The 25366-nt window shown below is 36.9% G+C and overlaps 1 protein-coding gene across 1 annotated transcript; it reads left to right on the forward strand.

Moving 5' to 3' along the window:
- Positions 1-1459: 1459 nt before the first annotated feature.
- Positions 1460-17567, forward strand: LOC127418843 (protein shisa-like-2A). Its single transcript, XM_051659704.1, has 3 exons — positions 1460-1641; positions 10744-10880; positions 17383-17567. Exons 1-3 carry the CDS (start codon positions 1460-1462, stop codon positions 17565-17567), a joined length of 504 nt encoding a protein of 167 aa, XP_051515664.1.
- The last annotated feature ends 7799 nt before the right edge of the window (positions 17568-25366 follow it).

Consider the following 25366-nt stretch of genomic DNA (forward strand, 5'->3'; position numbering starts at 1 on the left):
CTGAGAGACATGCTTTCGGGCTCTGTCTCATGCTAGCCAGGTAAATCTCACGGCAAATGACAAGACAATGTAATTAAACGTAAAGTAAATAAAACATAGCTACAAATCTGCTCATAGGATTTTTACACCAGCAGTGAGCTTGGAATTTCCGGCAGCTGAAGCTAATTTACTTACATTCATTTGGTGTTCGGCCCATTGTAAGTGCTAAATATAAATCCTAACTGAAAATCTGCACAGCGCACACAACAGTGTGCTTCAGAGATAGGATAGCGCACATCTGTCGAGCGAGTCATCTACACTGAATATCGCGATGCAGAGCATCAAACTTATGCGATCCATTTGAGTTCTACAGCAATGTTCTACTTTAAAGCACTATGGAGGAAGTTAAACCTCTCAAACTACTAGACAACCTCGACAAATGCCGCTTTTCCACCATCGGGTCAAACGTTACTGAGCTCACTGAGGAACGGTTCTAGTGGCATTTCTACATCGGAACAGTTCCTTTTTTCTACTATAAATATCCACTTTCAAACAGCCCTCCTAAGCACTCTTCTCTCTCATCTGTTCTTCTTCTTTTGTTTTTGGCGATTTGCATTATTCATGCATATCGCCACCTATTGGGCAGGGAGGAGAATTTATAGTAAAAAAATAAAAAGCACCACAACTATCATATCACTTCAGAAGACATGGATTTAACCACTGGAGTCGTATGGCTTACTTTTATGCTGACCTTGTTGATTTCCATTGTATGGACCTACAGAGCTGAGATTTTCTTCTAAAAATCATCCTAGATCATCCATCTGGGATTGCATGAGGGTGAGTAAATGATGAGAGAATTTTCATTTTTGGGTGAACCATCCCTTTAAATTATTAAGCCTGATGAAAGGAAAACGCACTTTCACTAAAAGCACAGTCCCAACTCAGTAAAGTGGTTTACTTGTGTACGGTTATAACTAGCCTTCAAGAAATAAACGTGAAAATGAAATAAAGAAGTTTGATTAAGATAGGATAGAATAGTTTGCTTTGCCATAGCACCTTGGAGTAAAATGATAATAATAATAATTGTCAAAAGATTCCATCAAAATAAGGTCTGTATGATTACCTCTGGAGAGCAGTGTGAGAGCAGCCCATTTCCACGTAGATTCTGCCATGTTACTGTGGCAACATTTCATCTGGATGTGAGAGCATCAGTTTCAGGTATCTGGATGCTATGTGGCAGGTCTAGGTGATAACAAAGTGAAGAGACAGCTTCAGTGTCTGTCGGTCTGTAATCTGCATTGTGCTGTCAATATGATTTAACTTAAAATACATAGGGTGAAGGGAAAAGAAAGAGAAAGAGAGAGAGAGAGAGAGAGAGAGAGAGAGAGAGAGAGAGAGCACACTAAGAAACTCCTGTGGATGTGAGAGGCTTTTTCGTCCTTTCACGTGTGGTTGGTTGAGGGTTTGAGTCCAGAGCAGCATGAGCGCGGACTGCGCGGGTTATTACAACGCGGAAAACGTGTTTGTTAGCGCCTTCACGTGCCCGAAACCCGACAACGATGCGAGCGCGATCTTCTGCTGCGGGTTCAGTGACGTCAAATACTGCTGCGACGATCCCAATAGCTTTTTCCCGTACGAGTATGGATACATGTGGTGGCTCAGGTAAATAAAACAACATAATGCTTCATACTATTTATTTAGGTTGGATGCCTTACGAGGTTCCCTCGTCCATGGGAACTGTAGTTTTCGTCCAAAACAGTTTTACAGTTGTTGTTTCCACCACTGTTATCAAAATGTGAAATAAATTAATATAAAAATATACAAAATGACAGGAAAACATGTGCTTTATTTTTATACAGTAGTTACCTAAGGAAATAGTATTTTGGAGCTACTGTTGTACATTTTCTAATAAGGAGAATTGTTAAATATCTGATTGTTTGATTTATTTCATTAACCAGAGCAAAAACTTGAAGGAATTCATCCAAAAGTTGACATTTACTTACTTTCATGTTGTTCCAAACCCAAAACTCACAAATAAATAAATAGATTAACGCATTTCAATTACATAACAAAATTGAAGGAATCATGTTGAATTGTGTACCCTTAAAAAAAAAAAAAAAAAAAAAAAAAATATATATATATATATATATATATATATATATATATATATATATATATATATATATATATATATAACCCTAAATTCTTTATTAATTTTTTATCAATTTAATTTTGGTAAAGATAACACAATTCAAATTTTGTGATGAAAACACTTTCTTAAAAATAGGCTAAAATATTTTTTGAGCGCACATGATTTTCTATCTATGCGAAAGAAAAAGAGATGTTTTGCATAACTATTTTTTCTCTCTAAGTGGATGGTAATTTGTACCGACTAACTCCATAAAGGGCAAAAAGTAGCCCATAAGACTCATGCACTTTCTCAGATCGAAAAATCTCAGCAGTAGCTCTTAAATCTCTCAAATAAAAGATTTAAATGCACCATGTAGAGAACATTGATGTTTGTTGTCAAACTTAGCACAACGTGTCTCAATGTGCCATGTTTAAATGTGCACAAGTATAAGAGATATATGACAGCTATATTGGTGGGTACGATTTTCAGTGAAAAACGACTTGAATTTTGATCTTCACACAAAACTATTGTATTACCAGGGTTGGGAGGTTTACTTTTGAAATGTATTCCACTACAGGTTACAGAATACATGCTGTAAAATGTAATTTGTAACATATTTCGTTAGATTACTCAAGGTCAGTAACGTATTCTAAATACTTTGGATTACTTCTTCAGCACTGGTAGATTTTTTCACTTGTTTTGACTATAAAAACTCTGCCAGTACAGTAAGACAAAATACACATGTTAAAAATACATCCTCTGAAAAACCTAAATATCTTATGAAGTGTTGTTTCTAAAATAAGATGAATCAAATTGATCTTGTTTTAAGGATTTTTAGATATTTTTACAGGAAAACAATACAAAAATTATTATCGAGAATATGATTTTTGCCCTAATATCAAAGGTCTTACTAGAAAAAAATGTATTGTGATCCAACGTGAATTTTCTTGATAAAAAATATGATCATGTCTGGTAACATGTGCATGTAAAATGGCTAGAAATAGCATTTTAGCTTAGCGTAAAGCTGACAATTTACACAAGGTTTATTTCTATTTCTGCTGCTCCAAACTTACTTCAAACGTACTTCTCTGTCTGCTCGTATGAATGTAACACATCATAAGAAAGTATTTCACTGCTGTTCAAATGCACTTTGGATTGCATCATTTATATGTATAAATGTCTTCCATCTGAAAGGACTAAATATTAAATGAAACAAATGACAATAAAATGCAAAGTAATCTCTTCAGTAATCAAAATACTTTTTGAATGTAACTGTATTCTAATTACCAATTATTTAAATTGTAACTGTTGTGGAATACAGTTACTTATATTTTGTATTTTAAATATGTAATCCCGTTACATGTATTCTGTTACTCCCCAACCTTGTGTATTACTTAACCCTTGTGCATCAATTTAAAAAGTTACTCAGAGGTCCTTAGAGGACAAAAATTGTCCGCGTCAAAAAACTGCCATAATAATATTATATATTAATATTATTTTCCACTTTCAGTGAGTACATTTTTTTAACCAACATCAGTCCTGATCATAACTTCCAAATATTGATTCATTTTCAGGATTTTAACCCTTTAAATACCAGTTTGTTTACATAATGCCACTATTGTTTTTTTACACACACACACACACACACAAATTTCTCAATACACACGTACAAAACACACTCTGACATCCATACCAACACACCCACACAATTTTAGCTGCATCATTCAATTGGCCTGCAGTGCTCTATAATACAGCAAACAGAAAATAGGAAAAAAGCATGTATTTGCTCCATAGGCTAAACATGAGAAAAATGGAGCCATCTGGTGGAAAATATAAAAAATGTAAATTTTGAAGCCAGGGCTCCAGAATGAAAGCATAATATCACAGAATTCATGATTTTATGCTTTAATGGCACTTGGATCAAATATTGCAGTTTTAATGGGTTTCAATGGGGACATTTTTGTCCTTAAGGTCCTGAGTGTAACTATTGTGTGTACACAGTGTATTATAGATGTATTATAGGAACTGAGGTTGAAATATCAGAATTCCCCCAAAAATACACACCTTTGGCAAAATTTATGCCGTTGGCATTAACACAGCCAAAATGATCGGAAAAAATGTAATGAAAAAGACAAAAATGTCCCGAAGGTTGCAAAAGGGTTAAGACATAGCTCTCTGAATGTAGCACAAGTCAAGAGCAGTTCAGATAAGACCTAACATCTCCTTTAGTGTTTCATGGAAAAAAAGAAAATGATTGGAATGACATTGGGGTAAGTAGTGTAAATAAAAGGATTTTCAGACTCTGTTCAAAGTAGTTTATTATCATCTCTCTCCAGCAGGTCAAGTTATTTTTATTAGCGCTTTTCACAATACACATCATTTCAAAGCAGCTTTACCTAAATCATACTGTAATGTCTTAAATGTCTAAAGGTGGGTTGCACCAATAATGATTAAATAAAGCAGAGTAGTGCAACAGGATGGAAATCAACCTAGATTTATTATAAAATTTAAACCACGATCAAAATGATGGTTTAAATGTAATTCTGATTATTTAAGCAAGGTTTAAATTTGATACAACAGAATTATCAGATAAACATTGATTAAAGTTAGGTTTAAGCATATTATTATTGGTGCAACCCACCCTTAATGTTTTTGTATTTAGGCATCCAGTGAGCAAGCCATGGCTAACTGTGGCAAGGAACGAAAAACTCCATAAAATGTTAGTTAGTCGGGGGGGTATATGGCTGTGCAGCATGAACATAATGCTAATATCAGTTAGTGTGTAATACAAGTCATGTATTAAAAAAAGAATAAACAGTAGATTTTCTTTTCTTTTCTTTTCTTTTTGGTAGCCAATGTTGAAAACTAAAGTATATTGATTGAATAAATTAATAAACAGTGTCTATGAAGTCCATTCCGACTGCTGAGGTTCACGTAGATGCTGTGTTTTTTTCTTTCTTTAGTAATTTATTGTTTGTTCATTCCATTTTAAAGAAATACTTCGGGTTCAATACAAGTTAAGCTCAGTCGACAGTGTTTGTGGGGGAAATGTTGATTACAACAAAAATGTATTTCGACTTGTTCCTCCTTTAAAAAAAAAAAATATCGAGATTACAGTGAGGCACTTACAATGGAAGTGAATGGGGACAATTTTGGAGGGTTTAAACACAGAAACATGAAGCTTATAATTTTTTAAAACCACTTTCATTAATTCTTGTGTTAAGACTCAACTTATTTGAGCTGTAAAGCTGTTTAAATAATTTTTACAGTCGTTTTAGGGTTTGTTGACATCGTCATGGCAACGAAGTTGTAAAATTGGTTATAACTACACAGAAAATGTTTATGCATTGATCCTAATTCACTTCCATTGTAAGTGCCTCACTGTACTTAACTTGTTTTTTTCAAGAAAAGGAGGGGCAAGTCAAAATATATAAAACATTTTTGGTAATCAGTATAATGCCCCAAATGCTGTTGATTGAGCTGCACTTGTATTGAACCCAGAATATTCCTTTAAGAGACTGAAGTGATGAAAGCAGTCAGTGAAGTTACTTGCTGTTTAAACTGGCAAGTGCTGCGTTTGATAGCAGTTTATTCTCTATTAAGTCCATTCAAAGACCAAGATGATGCAGGCTGTGGTCAGTGAGGTGTGCCTTGCAGTCTAGCTGGTAGTTGGCAGTGATTTGTTGTTTGTGAAGTCCATCCTAAGTGTGAGGTGCAGTCAGTGGTCAGTGAAATATCCCTTGCTGCCAAGCTGGAAGTTGGCAACAGTTCATCCTCTGTGAATTTAATCTCCAGCATGGTTGGAAAAGAAAAAAGTGTTACTACAGTGTAATTTAATAATAATTAATAATTTTTCTTTATTCATCACACATTATACATTTGCACATATACAGTGAAATTCTTCTTTTTCACATATCCCAGCTAGGCTGGGGTCAGAGTGCAGGGTCAGCCATGATACGGCGCCCCTGGAGCAGATAGGGTCAAGGGCCTTGCTCAAGGGCCCAACAGTGGCATCTTGGCAGTGCTGGGGCTTGAACCCCTGACCTTCTGATCAGTAACCCAGAGCCTTAACCGCTAAGCTACCACTGCCCCAGTGTATCCAGGAACCACGTGACAAAACATAACAGATTAAAAGACATTTGTATATGTACAATTGATATACATTTTTTTAATTTTTTTTTAACAAATTAACATATAGTGGCAAAGCAATGCTGCACAGAGAAATATGGCAGTGAATATCTAGGTGTAGAAAAAGCAGCAAAAACAAGAGATGTGGCACATAATGTAGGTTTCCACATTGCAATATGTCCAAAAACCATGCAGTGTGTAGCTGTATAAGATCCTAGTCTTAATCACTATGTTTTTGTTGTTGTCCAGTAAAATCAATACATTCAAAAAATATTTGTTAAGAAAGAGTTTCTAATGTAGAACAGACAATATGAACACCAACATTACAAAAGATTTTAAACTGAACTGATTGAAATTGAATTGATGTCTGTTGTCCGCCAAGGGCATAGGCTTGATGGATCTGTTCTTCTAGCACCTTGTATTATAATTGATTGGAAGGAGGGTCACTGGGAAAAAGGAGAATTCTTTATCACGGTTCTTCATTACGGTTCGTCTTTGATTATCTGAGTGTGTCACTTCCACAGTAAATAGTTTCAGTCCAATGGTATGACTATGCGCTCAGTTCTTAATCAAGTCTTAAATGGATGAACATCATCTGCACAGAGACTTAACAACATGAGGAGATTGAGAAAATAGTGGCAGATCTGAATGGAAGATCTGCTTTAGAAAATACTTTGATTGTGTTGCCACCAGTTGCTTTGATTGAAATGTCCCGCAGGTTGTCGTAGTCATTAAAGTGGCAAAATTCTTGCATAAATTGAAGTCAGAAGTTTACATACACTTAGGCTGACACCATTAAAACTCATTTTTTAACCACTCCACAGATTTCATATTAGCAAACTATAGTTTTGCCAAGTCGTTTAGGATATCTACTTTGTGCATGACACGAGTAATCTTTCCAACAATTGTTTACAGACAGATTGTTTGACTTTTAATTGACTATATCACAATTCCAGTGGGTCAGAAGTTAACTGTGCCTTTAAACAGCTTGGAAAATTCCAGAAAATTATGTCAAGCCTTTAGGCAATTAGCCAATTAGCTTCTGAAAGGCTAATTGGAGTCAATTGGAGGTGTACCTGTGGATGTATTTTAAGGCCTACCTTCAAACACAATGCCTCTTTGCTTGTCATCATGAGAAAATCAAAAGAAATCAGCCAAGACCTCAGAAGAAAATTGTGGACCTCAACAAGTCTGGTTTATCCTTGGGAGCAATTTCCATATGCCTGAAGGTACCACGTTCATCTGTACAAACAATAGTACGTAAGTATAAACATCATGGGATCACGCAGCCATCATACCGCTCAGGAAGGAGACGCATTCTGTGTCCTAGAGATGAATGTAGTTTGATGCGAAAAGTGCAAATCAATCCCAGGACAACAGCAAAGGACCTTGTGAAGATGCTGGAGGAAACAGGTTGACAAATATCTATATCCACAGTAAAACGAGTCCTATATCAACATAACATGAAAGGCTGCTCATCAAGGAAGAAGCCACTGCTCCAAAATCACCATAAAAAAGCCAGACTACAGCTTTCAATTGCACATAGGGACAAAGATCTTACTTTTTGGAGAAATGTCCTTTGGTCTAATGAAAATTTTTTTTTTAACTGTTTGGCCATAATGACCATCGTTAGGTTTGGAGGGAAAAGGGTGAGGCTTGCAAGCCGAAGAAGCATGGGGGTGGCAGCATCATGTTGTGGGGGTGCTTTGCTGTAGGAGGGACTGGTGCACTTCGCAAAATAGATGGCATCACGAGGAAGGAAAATTATGTGGATATATTGAAGCAACATCTCAAGACATCAGCCAGGAAGCTTGGTCGCAAATGGGCTCTTCCAAATGGACAATGACCCCAAGCATACATCTAGTTGTGGCAAAATGACTTAAGGATAACAAAGTCAAGGGATTAGAGTGGCCATCACAAAGCCCTGACCTCAATCCAATAGAAAGTGTGTGTGCAGAACTGAAAAAGCGTGTGCGAACAAGGAGGCCTACAAACATGACTCAGTTACACCAGTTCTGTCTGGAGGAATGGGCCAAAATTCCAGAAACTTATTGTGAGAAGCTTGTGGAAGGCTACCCAAAACGTTTGACACAAGTTAAACCATTTAAAGGCAATGCTACCAAATACTAACAAATTATATGTAAACTTCTGACCTACTGGGAATGTGATGAAAGAAATAAAAGCTGAAATAAATAATTTTACATTCTTAAAATAAAATAGTGATCCTAACTGACCTAAGACAGGGAATATTTTCTATGATTAAATGTCAGGAATTGTTTGCTTTTTGATGAAGTAAAAAAAAAAAAAAAAAAACATTGTCTGACACTAATTTTTACTTATTGTAATTAAGAAGAATTAAAACATTTACAAATCTTCAGGTGATTAGGTCAAGCCCTCTCTCATCCCATCTCATTCTAACAGGGAATTCAATAGTGACCACTGTAACATGACATTTCATAGCACAACCCAGTCTCATGAAAATTCATACATATTTTATGAGTTGTCTGTTTTGTATGATTTTGTACGATTTCGTACGAGTTCATTCATGTCAATTTGTACGATTTCATAACGTGCAAATGCCCGGATATCTAATGTGGAAGTAAGCGCGAGTTTCGTGCAAGAGGCATTAAGGACATGCTTATTAATATAATACCCTTCCCCAAACCCCTAATCTAAACCTATCAGTAGTGTGTGTAAACACGATAGGAAGCTGTTGTGTGTGACAGAAGCAAGTAATTGTCGTGTATTAGATGGAAACGATGTCCAGCGATGTCATTGGCTGTTGTGAAAGTCATACAAATTCAAACTCATTCGAGTGCAGTCGTACGATATCATACTAATTAGCCAAATTTAGAAAAGTCATATGAATCCTTACGATTTTTCCTTGAGTGTGTAGTACAGCATGACATTGTAGAGAGCTCTGTGGACAATCTGTGATAATAGTGATTTAGATGCACAGTGGGTTAAATTCTGGGATTGTTTGCTTTCATCTCAAGGATTTTTAGAAGTTTTAGAACTTCAAATATGAAACTCTGCATCTCCACAATCTCTTATGTTCGCACATTTAGATGAGATCTGCATCTCACATTCTATGAGACTAGGTTGATCGTGGCGGTTAGTTTTGCAAAGAGTTTTCTAAAAATCAAGTTGTTTTTGCTACTCAGTTTGTGCTGCTAGTGGAACAGAAATTACACATTTCATCTTCATTGAGAGAAGTGCTATTACTTTGTCACTTAACATATACTAGTAAAGTACTACAGTGATCCTCGATGGCTCTTCAGATGCATTTTTCGATGGATGCGCCACTGCTTTTAGTGCCTCTTCAAATTTAGTCTTGCAATCAAAACTTGAATGAGAATTCACTCATTAACATTAATTGATTTATGTAAGAACTTATTTGCTTTTTCAGAGCTTGTTTGAAATGTTTTCTCAGAAGTATGAAGGCATGCTTTAATCTTCTGAAACAAAGTAATTTGAGCTTTTGTCCAATGATCTTAAGGGAAGGCGAAGTAAATTTGATGGGATTGGCATGAAAGAAACCAAAAAATATCTAAAAAAAAAATAAAATAATTGAATAATTGAAAATGATAGTCCAATTCTTTTTATCTTTATCACATAATGAATTTCACACTGTAAGAACTGTCCATTTGAATAGAGAAGTATGCAAATGTGTGGGGGGTTTTCCCCCTTCAAATATACTTACTTTCTGAAAGACCCAATGAAATTCAGTGGTGGAGTTTTATGCCTTTTAGTCACTGTCTCTTAGCTTTGATGCCATCTAAATGCTAGCGTACTCCTAAAAGTTGACAAAAGTAACTATTAGCAAACATTTAAAATGTACAGTCTTCCTCTTGTAGGAAAAACATTTAAAAACATTCATGACTTGTTTTTTTCCAATCAAATGCTCTCCAATGAGAATTTCCCCTCCCTTTTAATTATTCTGTCAATACCACCTGCCTCTGACTACCAATAGCCAGCAGCAAATCATGAATCGTTGGTGTGTCTTTGGTTGGGTAAAAATTTTCATAATTGATATCTATACATTGCTTTCATCCATGGTACAAGCTGTCAAATGTGGTTCTGGTGGGCTGTAATGTAATAAAGGCTATTGGCTATTTAAGAAAAAAAGAAAGGAGCTTGTCGAAATGTCCTGTCCCAACTGCCTGTTTCAAAAGGAAATAAGTTAACACAGGAAAGAAAACAGGACCCTGATTAGAAAGTATACTGGGAAATAATCTGCTGCTAATAAGGTTAGGGGTAGGGATTTCATGGTTAGGGTAAGGTTTAGGAGTAGATGCAGATTTTCTGTGGGACTCCAAATAAACCCAATAAACAATGTTGCATGAGACTTTCATGATACTTTGCGACAATCAAGGGTTCCCTTCAAGACATAACCAGAAAAGAGTGCTTGGCAAATAATTTCATTGGGTGTTTAATATTGCTTTAAAACAACATGGTCTACATGCAAAACTGTTTAATCTCTCTCTCTATGTTTCTCTCTTCAGTTTGGGGGCTCTGGTTGGTTTGTCTATTGCTGCTGTGGTGTTATTAGCCTTCATCATCACTCTATGTGTGCTATGCTACCTGTTTATTGCCACTAAACCCCGGGGTTTGGACAACGGACTGCCTCTACATGCGCCAGGTAAGGGCAGAAATACACACACATACATAACACATCTGTGTTGGCTCACATACAAACCAACGCCTAATCTATTGGCTAAAATTAGTTTTTGTAAGTTCTGAGCAATAAATGCTACCAACAGACATAAGCTTTTTTTATTTTGGAACTGAATGTGGTTCCTCTCAAGATGTTTCCACATGTGGAAATTGGTCTTTTGTTGAAGTTCCCTGATGCTTCTTAATGCTTTGGATAAATGTTGCTTTCACATTATTCACAAAGATATCGAAGCTCAGGTGGTAACTGGAACTTTGCAAAAGGCAGTTCGATACAGCTTGTTATATACAAGAAAAGGTTTCAACAGCAACTTCTCACATCAAATACCAATCAGTTCCCCAAGGACAGAGATATACCTCATTCAAAGTACTGGAGATCATTCAAGGTTATGATATATCTTGGTCCAATAGCTGTTTTTGTTTTCCATATAGTAATAATAACCAGAAAAATGGCTCAAAAAAGGTTTTAGTAATCGTAATTGTTTTGTATTTTCAGCCGTGAGGGTTAGTAAATTTGTCTCTGTCAATGAGCTAACTTTTTTTCTCTATGAACAATAAACAGATGGCTCGCTATGAGTAAACTGAAAACCTCCAGAGAGCAAACCGGTGCCAGATTAAGTTATAAATACTCCGGCTATTCACTTCAGAAACTGTACTCTCCTCCACCATTTTGAAAGTTTAGGACTCCTCCCATCTCGGAAACTTGGGTATCAAAATTATCTCTGAGTTACCCAGTAGTAATTATGACTTGAGGGGCCGTTTATGTGCAACTTCCGGCTGGGAAACTCGTATTTACGATAATTGTGATAGCATGTGAAGGCAGCATGAGTTCGAGATAGCATACTACATACTTATCTTACTATTTCTGCCACAGACATTTACATTTACATTTTACATTTATTCATTTGGCAGATGCTTTTATCCAAAGCGACTTACAAAAGAGGAAAACATAAGCGAATCATCTTAGGAGACAGTGGTATGAAAAGTGCTGTATTACAAAGTATCACTAGCATCATAATAGTATTCAAAACAGAATAAAGTGCAACAGGAATTTTTGTATTTTTTATTTATTTTTTTTATTTTTTTAATGACTGGTTAAGTGCTCATGGAAAAGATGTGTTTTAGTCGTTTTTTGAAGACAGAGAGTGAGTCAGCTTCACGGATGGAGTTGGGAAGGTCGTTCCACCAACGTGGTATGATGAAGCTGAAAGTCCGGGAAAGTGTTTTGGTGCCTCTTTGTGTTGATACAACAAGGCGACGTTCCTTAGCCGACCACAGGCTTCTAGTGGGCGCGTAGCTCTGCATAAATTATTTTAGGTATGCTGGAGCAGACCCAGTGACTGTTCTGTATGCCAGCATCAGAGCCTTGAATTTGATACGTGCATCAACCGGCAGCCAGTGGAGAGAGACAAGGAGTGGTGTAACATGTGCTCTCTTTGGTTAATTAAAGACCAGACGTGCTGCTGCATTCTGGATCATTTGCAGAGGTCTAATTGCACATGCAGGGAGGCCTGCAATGAGAGCGTTACAGTAGTCCAGTCTAGTTATGACAAGTGACTGGACAAGCAGTTGTGTGGCATGTTCAGAGAGGAAGGGTCTTATCTTCCTGATATTGTAGAGTGTAAATCTACATGATCTTGCGGTCTTTGAGATGTGGTCTGTGAAATTTAGTCTGTTGTCGATGGTTACCCCTAGATTTCTGACCGATTTGGAAGGTGTTACTGTAGTTGCACCCAGCTGCACGGTGATGTTGTGTTTAGCAGCAGGGTTGGCTGGAAAGACAAGTAGAGTTGCGTGTCATCAGCGTAGCAGTGGTAAGAGAAACCATGTGCCTGAATGATGGGTCCCAGTGATGTTGTGTATACAGAGAAGAGAAGTGGCCCTAACACTGATCCCTGAGGTACCCCAGTAAGTAGCTGATGTGGCTTGGATACCTCACCTCTCCAAGATACCTTGAAGGACCTACCTGAGAGATAGGAATTAAACCAGTCAAGCACAGTTCCTGTGATGCCCAGCGAGGAGAGGGTAGAGAGTAAGATCTGATGGTTGACTGTGTCAAAGGCTGCAGAAAGGTCCAGCAGAATCAGGACAGATGATCTGGATTCAGCTTTCGCCCGTCTCAGCGACTCAGTGACAGACAGCAGGGCAGTCTCGGTGGAGTGTCCACTTTTGAAGCCTGACTGATTGTCATCCAGCAGCTTGTTCTGTGAAAGATAGGCAGAGATTTGATTGAAAACTGCCCTTTCAAGTGTTTTTGCCATGAATGGGATGAGAGAGACTGGTCTGTAGTGTTCTATTTGTGTGGGACTAAGTGCGGGTTTCTTCAGCAGCGGGGTTACTTGAGCCTGCTTAAATGTAGTGGGAAAAGTACCTGTAAGTAGATGTGTTAGACTGATGTAGTAGAAGCAGAAAAAGTAGTATGGGAAGTATGTCATTGCGAGGACAGCCTACATTTGCTGTGACACGACCCAAAGCGAAAGCTTTATGGCGTGGTGCACGGTGTTGAGGTTTTTTTTCTCGCGGCAGTGTTTTGCGCAGTGCTGTAATGATCAGTGGTATGTGTTGAAAGCTCGAGACCAGATCTGCAAGTAAACGCACCTTTTCTGCGCTCGCGTTGGGCTTCTCACTGGTTCTTGCAGCGCTGTGCGCTCCACGAGTGAACTCACCTGTTCTGCGCTTGCGCTGCTCTGATAATTGAGCCATGCTGATAATTAATACGAGTAGCAGATAGCGCTATTTCGTTCCATTTTTGCTTAATAGAAAACAGCAGTGCATACAAGGAGAGATAGAAAGAGGGAGAGTTGGCCAATACTGTAGTCGCACCAGTGCGACCTGCAACAAAATAGTCGCACCGGCGGGAAAAACGGTTGCAAAATGCAACCTTTTAGTCGCAGTCTGGAGCCCTGATAAGTAGGATATACAGTATACTATTATTTGTAAACACCAGAAAAACTAACGATAAGCGTAATATGTGAGAAAGTTTGTCAATCCTTGTGCTATTTCTGGCTGTAGCACCTACACTCGTCTACCACAGTAATGTAATGCATTTTAATTATTTTAATTATATTTATAATTATTTAAAATATAATAATTTGATCATTATATATTGTGTTATTGTTATTTGGGGACTTTCTCTGTAAATATTTATATATGTGATTAACTGTGAATTTGTTGTCGTAATTAATTTTATAAAAATAAAAAAAAATAAAAATTGATTGACAGCCCAAATAAAAATGCATGATATAACCCCTTTAAGAGGATAAGGAAAATCATGATTTATTGTTATTTAAATTATTGATTTTAGGGCTTCATCACATTATTGAATGAAGTCTATTATCTCTATTTTCCTGTAAAACAACGGCCCCCACATCCCTTCAGAAATTGATTAATCAACATGCCACTTTTGCTTCAAGAATTTGTTTGAAAGAACAAATTACAAATTTTATCGGTAACCTATATGCCCCTTCTCTTCTTAAATTTGTTCCCCTATATCTGTCTATCCTTGTATAATCTGAACACAAAAGCACCACTTATATTATGATCTGATGATTGAATGTATTGGATGAATATGCATTAATCTTTAAATATTTTTTAGAATACTCCAAATACTTGTTCTGTGTGATGGATTGTTATATTCAATATGGTGGTGCTGAGATTGCAAATTAATCTAGTAGAAGTGGTGACCGCTTGTAATTTTGGAGCTTGTCAGAATAAATCACCATCCATTTTTTTTTTTTTTTTTTTTTTTTTGATTTAAAGCACACTGCAAAATGTCTCCTTTTGTGTCCCACTGAAGAAAATGTTTTAATTCAGTTTTGGAACAACATGAAGGTATGCAATGACAGAAGGTTCATTTTTGGATGAACAATCCCTTTAATTCTTCCCTCATTTGAGATCTATTTTTATACAGTCCCTGCCTAATTACAGCAAAGCAACCCCAAGTAGGTATGGCTGCAGGCCAGAGATCTCCAAATGGGGTCGGAATCTCCTAAATAGGTCATGGCTTCTCCGTAAGGGGCGGAGTTACTCCAAAAGTGGTTTGCGCCAACTCCAAAAGGTCCGACACCTCCACAGATGGTTAGGGTCCGGGCAAGGGTTATGTAAAGGGCTCCTTAAATCTTTGTTGCCGATTTGAAGCTCCCGCCCCTTTTTGGAGCTCTGTCTGCAGCTATACCCTCTCATTGGTTAACAGGTGGTAACAGTCTCCAGAATTTCTCCAGCCAAGCTTTTTCTTTCCTTTAGCAGATGATTTTATTCAAAAGCGAAAATTAAAACAAGCTATTAATCAAAGAAAATAACAGTACAAGTAGTGCTACCATAACAAATTTCAAGTACTAGAATAGTACAGGTTTGTAAATAGTATGTGAAACAGTATGCAGTGTGCTATTAACACATTCCAAACAGTAATAGGTTACATTGTTGTCGCATTTATTACAGCGAATGATGTTCAGTTATTATCACAGAAATCAAAACAGTTACTTTTCATTTTAAGAGTAGTTTAAAAATACTTTGCATGCCTTTACTTGTATATATAAAATATTCCATAAAGTGAGCTCTGCTTGTATACTAAAATTTTTGAGAAGTCCTGGGTCTGATTCTGGAAGTAAAAATCCCATTAATTTTCTCCATTGGTGAATTGATTTTTAACGATAACTTCTAAACCCAAGACAGACCTATCGTGAGCTCTGAGGTTGTTAATCAAAGGAATATGCTTCTGTTGAAGCCATCGGTTATTTCATGATTTTTGACAAATCGTGTTCATTGCATGGCAGAATTTACAATGCTTTTTTGCTTCAAATCAAAGTTTGTAATGTTGTTTTTCACCTCAGAGCTTGTTGATTTGGTTCATTGCTTAGAACTCTCTTATGGAGGATGGATGGACAGAGGATGTTATAAAATCCCAATGGTTATTAAGGAATAAAGACGTTTGAAAAAGAAAACAGGCACTGTTGTGCTAGATAGGGCATATGTACAAAAGAAATTGCATTATGTGCACAAATATTATGCAGAAATAGTATGGTAGTATGCTTTTCTGAACATAGCCGTCCATCTGTCTGCTGTTTTCACCCATCTGCTATAGTTATTCATAAATCAGGGCTCTTGGGTGTTTTTGAGAACAGCTGTTGGTGTACTCTGTTTCATAAAATAATATCATGTTAGTCCTTTTTGAACACCTTATTTAATTAGGCTTTTGGTCTATAAAGGCGCGGTCACACATACCTTCTCACGGCGAAAGTCCGTGGGCGATGATGTTGTGGTTGGACGTTGAGCACGTGTGAAACCAGCAAAAATATAATAGTCAAGCAGCCTTTTTTAATGCTGTACTTTATACTCAGTTAGACTTATGTTAAAAAGAAACTCTAAAATTACGCTAATACTTCAGTACAGCTGTTTACGAAGCACCGCCCACACAGAGGTCACCGCCAAACTAAGCAACTTCCTATTGGTCAATGCGCTGATTTCGCCTGTCAAAGTTCACCAAACTTGAACTCGAGGCTAAATCAGCGCAAATAAATTCTTCGCCACTGGAAGTCCATCGCGAAAAATTCACGATTGCACGGATTCCCATTGAGATGACTGTATTTGGCCTGTGGAATTCTGCCGTGCAAAGGTATGTGTGACCGTGCCTTAAGAGGTTGTGCAGTAGGTTTTTCATTTTATATATATATATATATATATATATATATATATATATATATAGGTTTAAGTTAATTTATAACTTTTTTAAATGGAAGCGTTACTATCTGAAAATTGATTCTTCAAAGGTGCTGCCTAAACCACATAGTAGGCCCATTGCACCACCGTTTCCTTGAGAAAATACATAACTCCTAGAATTAAAGTATCAATCAAATGGATATTTAATTGGCCAATTAGTTCATTAATTAACTCTAAAACTCAATATCATGACTCATTTTGTTTTCTGCACATTTACATTCATACCTAGATATACAGTATGGACATACAGCTTCTGAAGACTTGGAATATCATGGTCACTGTATACTTTTGTTGTCTAGAAAAGAGCAGCAAGAAAATTAATCAAACTCTTAAAAATGCATAATGATGGAGCAGTGGCGATTGCTTTAAGACTACACGGGAAGCACAGCTTCCCCTAAAATTGTATAAAAAATGTGGCAATGATTAATTGAATGTACAAATAATCTATAAATTACATAATGTTTTGTGCAGTTTAATATTTTTGCAACATAAATTGTCAGATATCACACATCACCTTCCATTCAAGTGATGAAATCAGCAGATTTTTTGGCAAAAACAGTTCTGAGCTTAGTTAATTATTTTTGTCATTGAGTAGTAGTTTGGACACCAAAAACAATTGTCTGTGCTTCCCCAATTTTGAAAATCACCAGCCGCCACAGTAATGGACACATGCATACTTATGTATAGTTTTCTAGGTATATTTGTCTATGTTAAGTGGGATCTTAATATGTCTGTTATGGGTTTCTTATGTCTAGGGTCAGAGCTGAGTCCTCAGGAGGGTCTGAGCCAACCAACTGCACCATCAGGACCCCAAGGTTTCCGCAAACATTTCCAAAGGGGAAAACTAGACTGTGACAATCAGCCGCCTGATCCAGACCACCTGTTCCAGCGCTGCTTTATGGCTACGGTCACCACCATCAATGTAGAGGGAACTTCGTAAGCACTGGAACTTGTGAATTATCCAGTCTTTTCAGTTGTTTTATCCAATGATCCGTAACATTGTTACAGACTTCACAAAATGTTCGATTCTAGCTACTACAATCATCTTGCATTTTACATTTATGCTTTTCTCCAAAGTGACTTGCAGTGAATACAATCTAACCCATGACGTTGGCACTGCTAGCCCCATGCTCTGCCAGTTAAGCTACAGGAACTATATGTTGTGGGAACTACAGGACAAAGTGAGTGATATCAATGCTGAAATTTCAACATCACAACTTGCCTTTGAACTCTCAAAATAAAATGCTCTATCATTTAGTTTTAACAAACAACACACTTTTCACTACTCATTACAGTTGGTGCGCAGTCTCGGCTGTTGTTTTTGAAACAAGAAACAAATGAAACCTTTTACAATGATCAATACTTGAGCATTTGTGACTCTCTAAGGGACAAACTCACAAAAAATGGTTATTTCAGTGCAAAACCCTACATATTATTCACTAACTATCCACAATCTAGTTTAACTGGGGGCTATCTGTGCTACTTTACCACTGTATTTCCTTTTCAGCGCAAACATTAGGTATGGGAACCATAAAGATTTTAACAATTCCAGGGGCCTGGGTAGCTCAGTGAGTAAAGACGCTGACTACCACCCCTAGAGTTCGCGAGTTTGAATCCCAGGGCGTGCTGAGTGACTCTAGCCAGGTCTCCTAAGCAACCAAATTGGCCCGGTTGCTAGGGAGGGTAGAGTCACATGGGGTAACCTCCTTGTGATCACTATAATGTGGTTCGCTCTCGGTGGTGCGCGTGGTATGTCGTGCGTAGATGCCACGGTGGATGGCGTGGGCCTCCACACGCGCTATGTCTCCATGGTAACGCACTCAACGAGCCACGTGATAAGATGCGCGGGTTGACGGTCTCAGACGTGGAGGCAGCTGAGATTCGTCCTCTGCCACCTGGATTGAGGAGTCACTACACCACCACGAGGACTTAGAGCATATTGGGAATTGGACATTCCAAATTGGGAGAAAAAGAGGAGAAAAGCACAAAAAAAAATTCTGATACTTCTGAACGATTTTGGTTAGTTAACGGTTCCATTAATAATTCTCTCAGAACTTTTGATAAATACATTTTGGAAATAAGGAATGCAATTCTTACTGCTTAACCCTTAGCAGCAGGTATTAACAGAAGAGTTTCTTGCAAAAAGCGTTTACACTGATTTTTAATAAAGATTAATTTTATATAAAATACCACTAATAACAAAACAAAACAAAAAACTCATAATGTGCATCTTAAGCTACTCGTCATATCAAGAATCATCCATTAATTACTCTGATTTAAGTCTCACAAGCCTTAAGTTCACAAAACACACTAACCGCATATTACAAGACAGACATGATGGAATGAACGACTTGTGGTTCATTAAGTTTTTGATTCACTAAAAAGAACTGACTGATAAGAGTCATTTGAGGTTGCGCTGAATGTTTCGCACTGCTGATTCAATAGCAGTGTTGCAGTTTTTCTGATTGGCAATGCAGAAAAAACACCAGAGTATTTTAGTATGATTTGCCATCAGCGTTGGCAGAATAATGAGCATTCGAGAACCGTTAACATAACCATATATCATTCGGTTTTGGTATGAATAGGTAACAGTTCTCAGTTCTGAGCCCAAGCAAACATGCCTTCTTTTTATGGATTATTTCAGATTGCACCTTATTCACAAAATTCATCACTATTTGCCTGGCGCAAAGGTGCACAGTGATAGCCCATGGAAAGTAGGCGGCAAAGAGAATTTTGTTAATGCTAGACATTGGTATACATTTTCTAGCGACAGTGGCAGCAGTAATCCCAAATTGTGTTCAAAACTAATTTTGTAGCTGTGTTTGTGCCATTACCTGATTTGCATAATTCCTTTAGTGAATTGGCCGCTAAAACAATGTAGACAGTATCAGCAAAGAAACCACGCTATCGGTGTGCGCAATTAATTCTTGAATTCTCCCCTGAGTCTGTAGATCGGTTACTGAAACTTCAGAGGTAATAATGCTCATGGCTTCACTAGTAAAGCATTTCACTGTTATCCATGAAACTGAGACGTGCTTTGTTTGGGCGTCACCACAGCTGAACCAAAGAACTGAGTTGAACTCAATGAAAGACTTTCTTCATGTTGTTTCACAGTTGTGAGAATTATAATGCATTTCAGAGACCCCTTTTCCAATGACATGGTTCAGGTGCTGGTTCCCTGGCCGGTGCCATTCTCAAACCATTCCACACGTTTCCACCCCAGAAAAAGCAGTTCCGAGTCAGAAAAACTGGTTCCTGAACAAGGAACCGATTACATCAGGGGGGCAGAGGCCAGGATGATGTTTCATCACCAGGTTTACTTTTCTGATAGAAGGTGAATTTTTACAGAAGGTTGCTGTATTACATCAACATCAAAAAATATCCATGAACATGTCAAACATCAAAAGCTTTCAGTGGTGGTCTGCAGAGGACATGAGCACTCTACTTAAGATATGGCAATCTTAGTGAGCAATGAAAGAAAGTTGGACTGCATTACTCTGTATGTTTAAATATGTCCTCAAAAACAGGGGGTAAAAGCCGTACACAAACACTGTGACATGCCAGGTTTGTTTGTGGGCAGGTTAGGTAGTTAGGTAAAACTACCATGTAGCTATGTAACCTGGTACATTACTGTTCGGTTCTTTAATCAGTGGAAATATGGGCTGGTTCGAGATAGGCTTTAGAATCCTCTGGCTGAGAACAATCCGAGTACAGGCTCTGGTAACAAAAAGGGGTAACACAGGGTTTACCAAAGCTGATTACACCAGCACGTCCACTGTGGCCTCTGTCTTATTTGTTTCACTGTCTTTAATTCAGATTTCAGGACAGTCTGAACCAGCCAGTGGTTCAGATCCTAAAAAAAAAAATTACAAGTTGGATAGTTTTGAATTTAGTCTTCTGCTTTCATGTTTTTCTTAAGTTTTGGAAGCTGCTTTACCCAGTTCTGTACCCAATGTAAAGATGTCTGATCAGAACACTGATGCATCTCTACAAACCATTTTTAACCATTGAGGGTGTGACATGATATTGAAACCATGATTGGTGATTACTTTTGACCCTTACACTCAATACTTTATGGCTGTCCTTTTTATGCGTCATTGCGTTTTTGATTTATGAATTATATTATATTTACCATTATCCTCTATTAGAATAGACAGATGTGTAACTTTCTTAAAATATATCAAGATTATGTTTTAACTTTCTTAAAATATAAAAAGATTGAAACATTAACTTTGTTTTTAGTTTGTGATTTTAACAGTTCATGCATCATACATTTGTCAGATTTCTGGTGGAAAACAGAAATGTTCTAAAGCTGAAGTGTGTAACTTTTTTGGTGTTAAAATACTTTCTCTTATCCCAGCTTAATATGCAGAGACAACATTAAGTAAGCCATTTGAAGGTTCATTTTCTTGAAAACTGTAAACTCTGTGCCTCTGTGGCCCTATGAAAATTCCTCTGTTTTGAGTGACTCATCTCAAGAGAGACAATATCATTGACTTGACAAATGGCGTGAGTTGGGGCGGGACTTTGTTTGTTTGCTCAATGGCAAACAGGGGCGTTTTCAGAAAGCCATTTTGAAACTATGTTTATTTTTCAATTCCGTTTTGGTGGCGCATGTGGCGCAGAAATAACATATTTCAGCTTTAAAGACCCCATGAAATCAAAATAAGAGTTTTGTGGCTTTAAAGCTCAAATGAAACTTCGGTTTTGATGCAAACACTTAGCATCTGCATACAGACAAACACTAGCCTTTCAAAGTAAACTTCATTTGACTGTGCGCGCATACACAGGCGATAGGCACATGTGCGTTACGACTGCTGTGAGATACTGGACTATTTCTCTTCAGGAGTTCAGACCCATAAAGTTGTCTTTATATTTATTTAGACTCGAGTTATATAAATGTAGGTATCTCCTGACCTCCTCACACACACGCTCTTGACAAACACATCCACTGTTGTTGTTTCCACCTTTGTCTCCTGATGTTTAGTGACGATTACATCTTCAAGCACTTCTTCGTGACAGCAAAGGATGAATTGTGAGTGTTGCCACCTTGTGGACCCATTAATTATTGTAAATAATTCCAACTGCATGCGCATACTGCGCTTATTGGATGTGCGGTAAGAAAAATCAGGCCGCAAGTTTTCAGTGCTCGGGCACTCTGCTGATGATGAAATTTGAGTCACGCATCCTGTGTGCAGACGTCTAGCATTCACGTCTGACCAAAGTATACTTTGGGCTGTAGTACATGTCTACTTGCTTTGAAGTCACCTTTATGCTAGTGCATGGTCAAAATTTGCAAATATACTGTACAGATTTAAAATGAACATTCTTTATCTTTCAAGAAATGGACCTAAAATATTGATGCCATCATTTATGCTCACAATAGTGTCCAAGTGTTTGTTCAATAAAGTGCAATCTAGAATGGAAAATATTCCCTTTCCCTAATACAAATCTTGGTTCACTACGCAACACGGGAAAAACAACTGCAATGTCTTCTGCAATGTTTTAGACCTTTTATACACATTGATTTATTTTCTACATGCTGTGATAAATTAGTGTTGCCTACAATAAAAGAGTCACAATGCAAACAAACTTTGTGAGGCTTATATTTGTTCCATTTGTTTTAAACTTTCATCTGTAAGGTTTTATGGCATTTTTGCATTACTGCTAATGTTTTCTTTGTCTGTACTGTCATCAAATGTGAAAATCTGCCTATTTAAAAAATGTGCTATACAATATATTGTGTCTTTCAACTGCAGCATTTTTGTTTTTGGGCAACAAGATACTGTACAAAGTTCAATAAGTTCAAGGTCTTGGTCTTTTCCTCTGTCATTTATTTTCATCATCTCATCAAAGACGATTGTGTATGCGAGAGTAAATATGGAGTTTAATGCCAGGTAGTGTATACTGAAAAATCGTTTTAAGATGCATTAAAGACAGGGGCGGAGCCAGGAATTTTTCACAGGGGTCAGTCTGTGGTGGCACATCGTCGGTTGTTCGCATCGGCGATATTCTGGGCCTTTTGCTGTTTGTCTTCTTTATTTTGATGGTAAAACTGGCTGAGTACCTTGTTGACTTGTTCACTTAGTGTGTTTTCTGTGTGCTCACTGTGTAGCAAGAGCAATTAGAGCACTTAAAGGGTTCATATTCTGCACTTCTGTAATATTTTATTTATTTATTTTAAACTGTGAGGTCCATTTATGATGTTATTCAAGGTTTCTTGCACCAAAAATCATGTGCAATTTAATTTTACTCAGTTTTTCCCATAATTTCAATCATTTCTCTCACTCTCTCTGGGCAATTCACTGAAAAAAATGGAAAGCAGCTCTATTGAAAATACTATACCAGTACATTCATAATCAAATTCAGATGATAACAATTATATTGCGTTATATTATATTGCACAAAAAGTGATACTGGTATGACATGTTCAAATGGTTTCAGACTTCAGTATTTAAGCCTACCATGTAATTTCATATTCAGGAAACAAATTTCCACAATTTAATTACGTTAATCAACAGACTGTTTTGCAATGTGCCTTTAAGATTTCTACATACAAATGACCTCTTTTATGATTTGCTGACCTCACTGCATGTGAAATGAGTAAAAATAAATAAAACAATTTACTCATGGGTTGCGAGTTTACTGTCTGGTCCAATATAGTTGGTGTTGACCCATTAATTTGCTCATATACACAATGTCACAACTGAGACTATTTCAGAGCAACTATTTGTTTCAGCTTAGTTTCAATAAATGGTTTGGGTAGACTGGAAAGAAAGTAATGTATGTTCAAACTTACATTTCAAAAGAGCAAGAAAAACCCTGACCCCTTTAACTGAACTCTATGTCAAAAATAATTTAATAACACAACTCTTGAGAGGTGTATTGTGAATATATTAGTGTTAAACCAATGTCTCTAATTGAATTCATGTCGGAAAGTCCTTAAATCATTAAATCCGCATCTATAGTCCATAAATACAAAACATGCTTTCAATTTGTGAAAAACTGAAACATTGTATTTCTAATACAGTTGTAATCACGTTAATGAAATAATAAAGCAAGTTTTCAACAACCAAATATCAAGTAAGCATTAAAGGTGTATTAATACTCACTTTCAATGGGTCCTCAGACAGAGGAGTCAATTCTCTGTTCTCATTTTAGGATCGGAGTAGCCCAGCAGAAAGAAAATTAAGAAGAATTAAAACAAAATAATACAGAGGCCCTGCACCGGAAATTCCTCAGAGCCATAAAAATAAGAGCTGCCAAAATGGCTCCCTAAATTCTGGCATGGCCCAGCTAAATGAGATGAACCACATCTGGCCAATAAAACGAACAAAAGAAGATCTTTGAATGCAGAGGATCCCTTCTCGTACATGTCGTAAGTCAGGGAATCCTCTATGACCCCTATGAGTTAGATCACACTCCCTGGAAACCCCGGGAGAGGCTAAGACACACTCTTTTTGTCCTTCGATATAAACCAATTTGCTACACTTAAACTAAATGATCAGGAGACCCTGAGACATCTGATCATTATTCTGCAAATAGCAGCTAAAAAATAAGTCCCTTTGTTTCATTCATTTAGTAACACATGAACACTAAAAATGAGACATTTCCTGTATTACATGACTATCGTCATTGTTCAAGACACAGAGATTGAACAGACTGGATCTGAACTGTTGAATTTTCTTTAGGAGGACAAACTAATGCTCATAACTTCAAATGTACGAATGAACTTTTCAATACAAGTGTATCTCAGGACAACTCATCTTAATCCAGGAACATTTCACACAAAGTCACAGTACTTCATGTTTGTATGTGTTAGATTATTTTTTTATGTTTAGATTAGCAATAAAGTGTTTGTGTTCAAAGATAATTTGACTGTGGTATATTTTGATAAATAATCTCATCACATGATTTAAAAGATCTTGCTTCAAAGCTCTTACCTAAAATATGTGTGATATTATTTTCAATAAGCCATGAGAATAGTATTACTCCGATAAGTGAATTAATCATAATTCCATTATTAAAGCTAATTCCTTACAATAGAAATTGCGAGCGAATACAACAAGACGTATTACGATTTTAATGGTGGAGAATTTTATTCAGACAAATGATCTAATTATTTGTCATTTATCTTTCTTATAATGGTTGTCGAACGTGACTAATTCCATTATAAAGTTCCCTACATAATAATGACATAAATGAGATGAACCACATCTGGCCAATAAAACAAACAAAAGAAGATCTGTGAATGCAGAGGACCCCTTCTTGTACATGTCATAAATCAGGGAATCCTCTGTGACCCCAATGAGTTAGATCACACTCCCTGGAAACCCTGGGAAAGGCTAAGACACACTCTTTTTGTCCCTCGATATAAACCAATTTGCTACACTTAAACTAAATGATCAGGAGACACCGAGACACAACCTGATGTACCTTTTAAAATATGTGTAGTGATTTGTAATCACATATAACTGACAAATCGTTGATTATAATCTTTAATCTTGTGTTATTCATGTCATTTTTACTAAGAATGGTAACCATTCAGGATAAAACACCTTATGTTTACTATCGTTGAGATTCTTTCTGCATTTCAGGAATGTTTATGTTAATTAATTTTTTATATATTCAGTTGTATCCAAGATATAAAATGTATGGTTAAAACATGTAGTATTTAGAACAGGAATTTTTAAGAAGCCTTTACAAAAAGGATTGTATATCAACTATGAAAAGGACAGA

This window comes from Myxocyprinus asiaticus, chromosome 28 (assembly GCF_019703515.2).
Source record: "Myxocyprinus asiaticus isolate MX2 ecotype Aquarium Trade chromosome 28, UBuf_Myxa_2, whole genome shotgun sequence".
Taxonomy (NCBI): Eukaryota; Metazoa; Chordata; class Actinopteri; order Cypriniformes; family Catostomidae; genus Myxocyprinus; species Myxocyprinus asiaticus.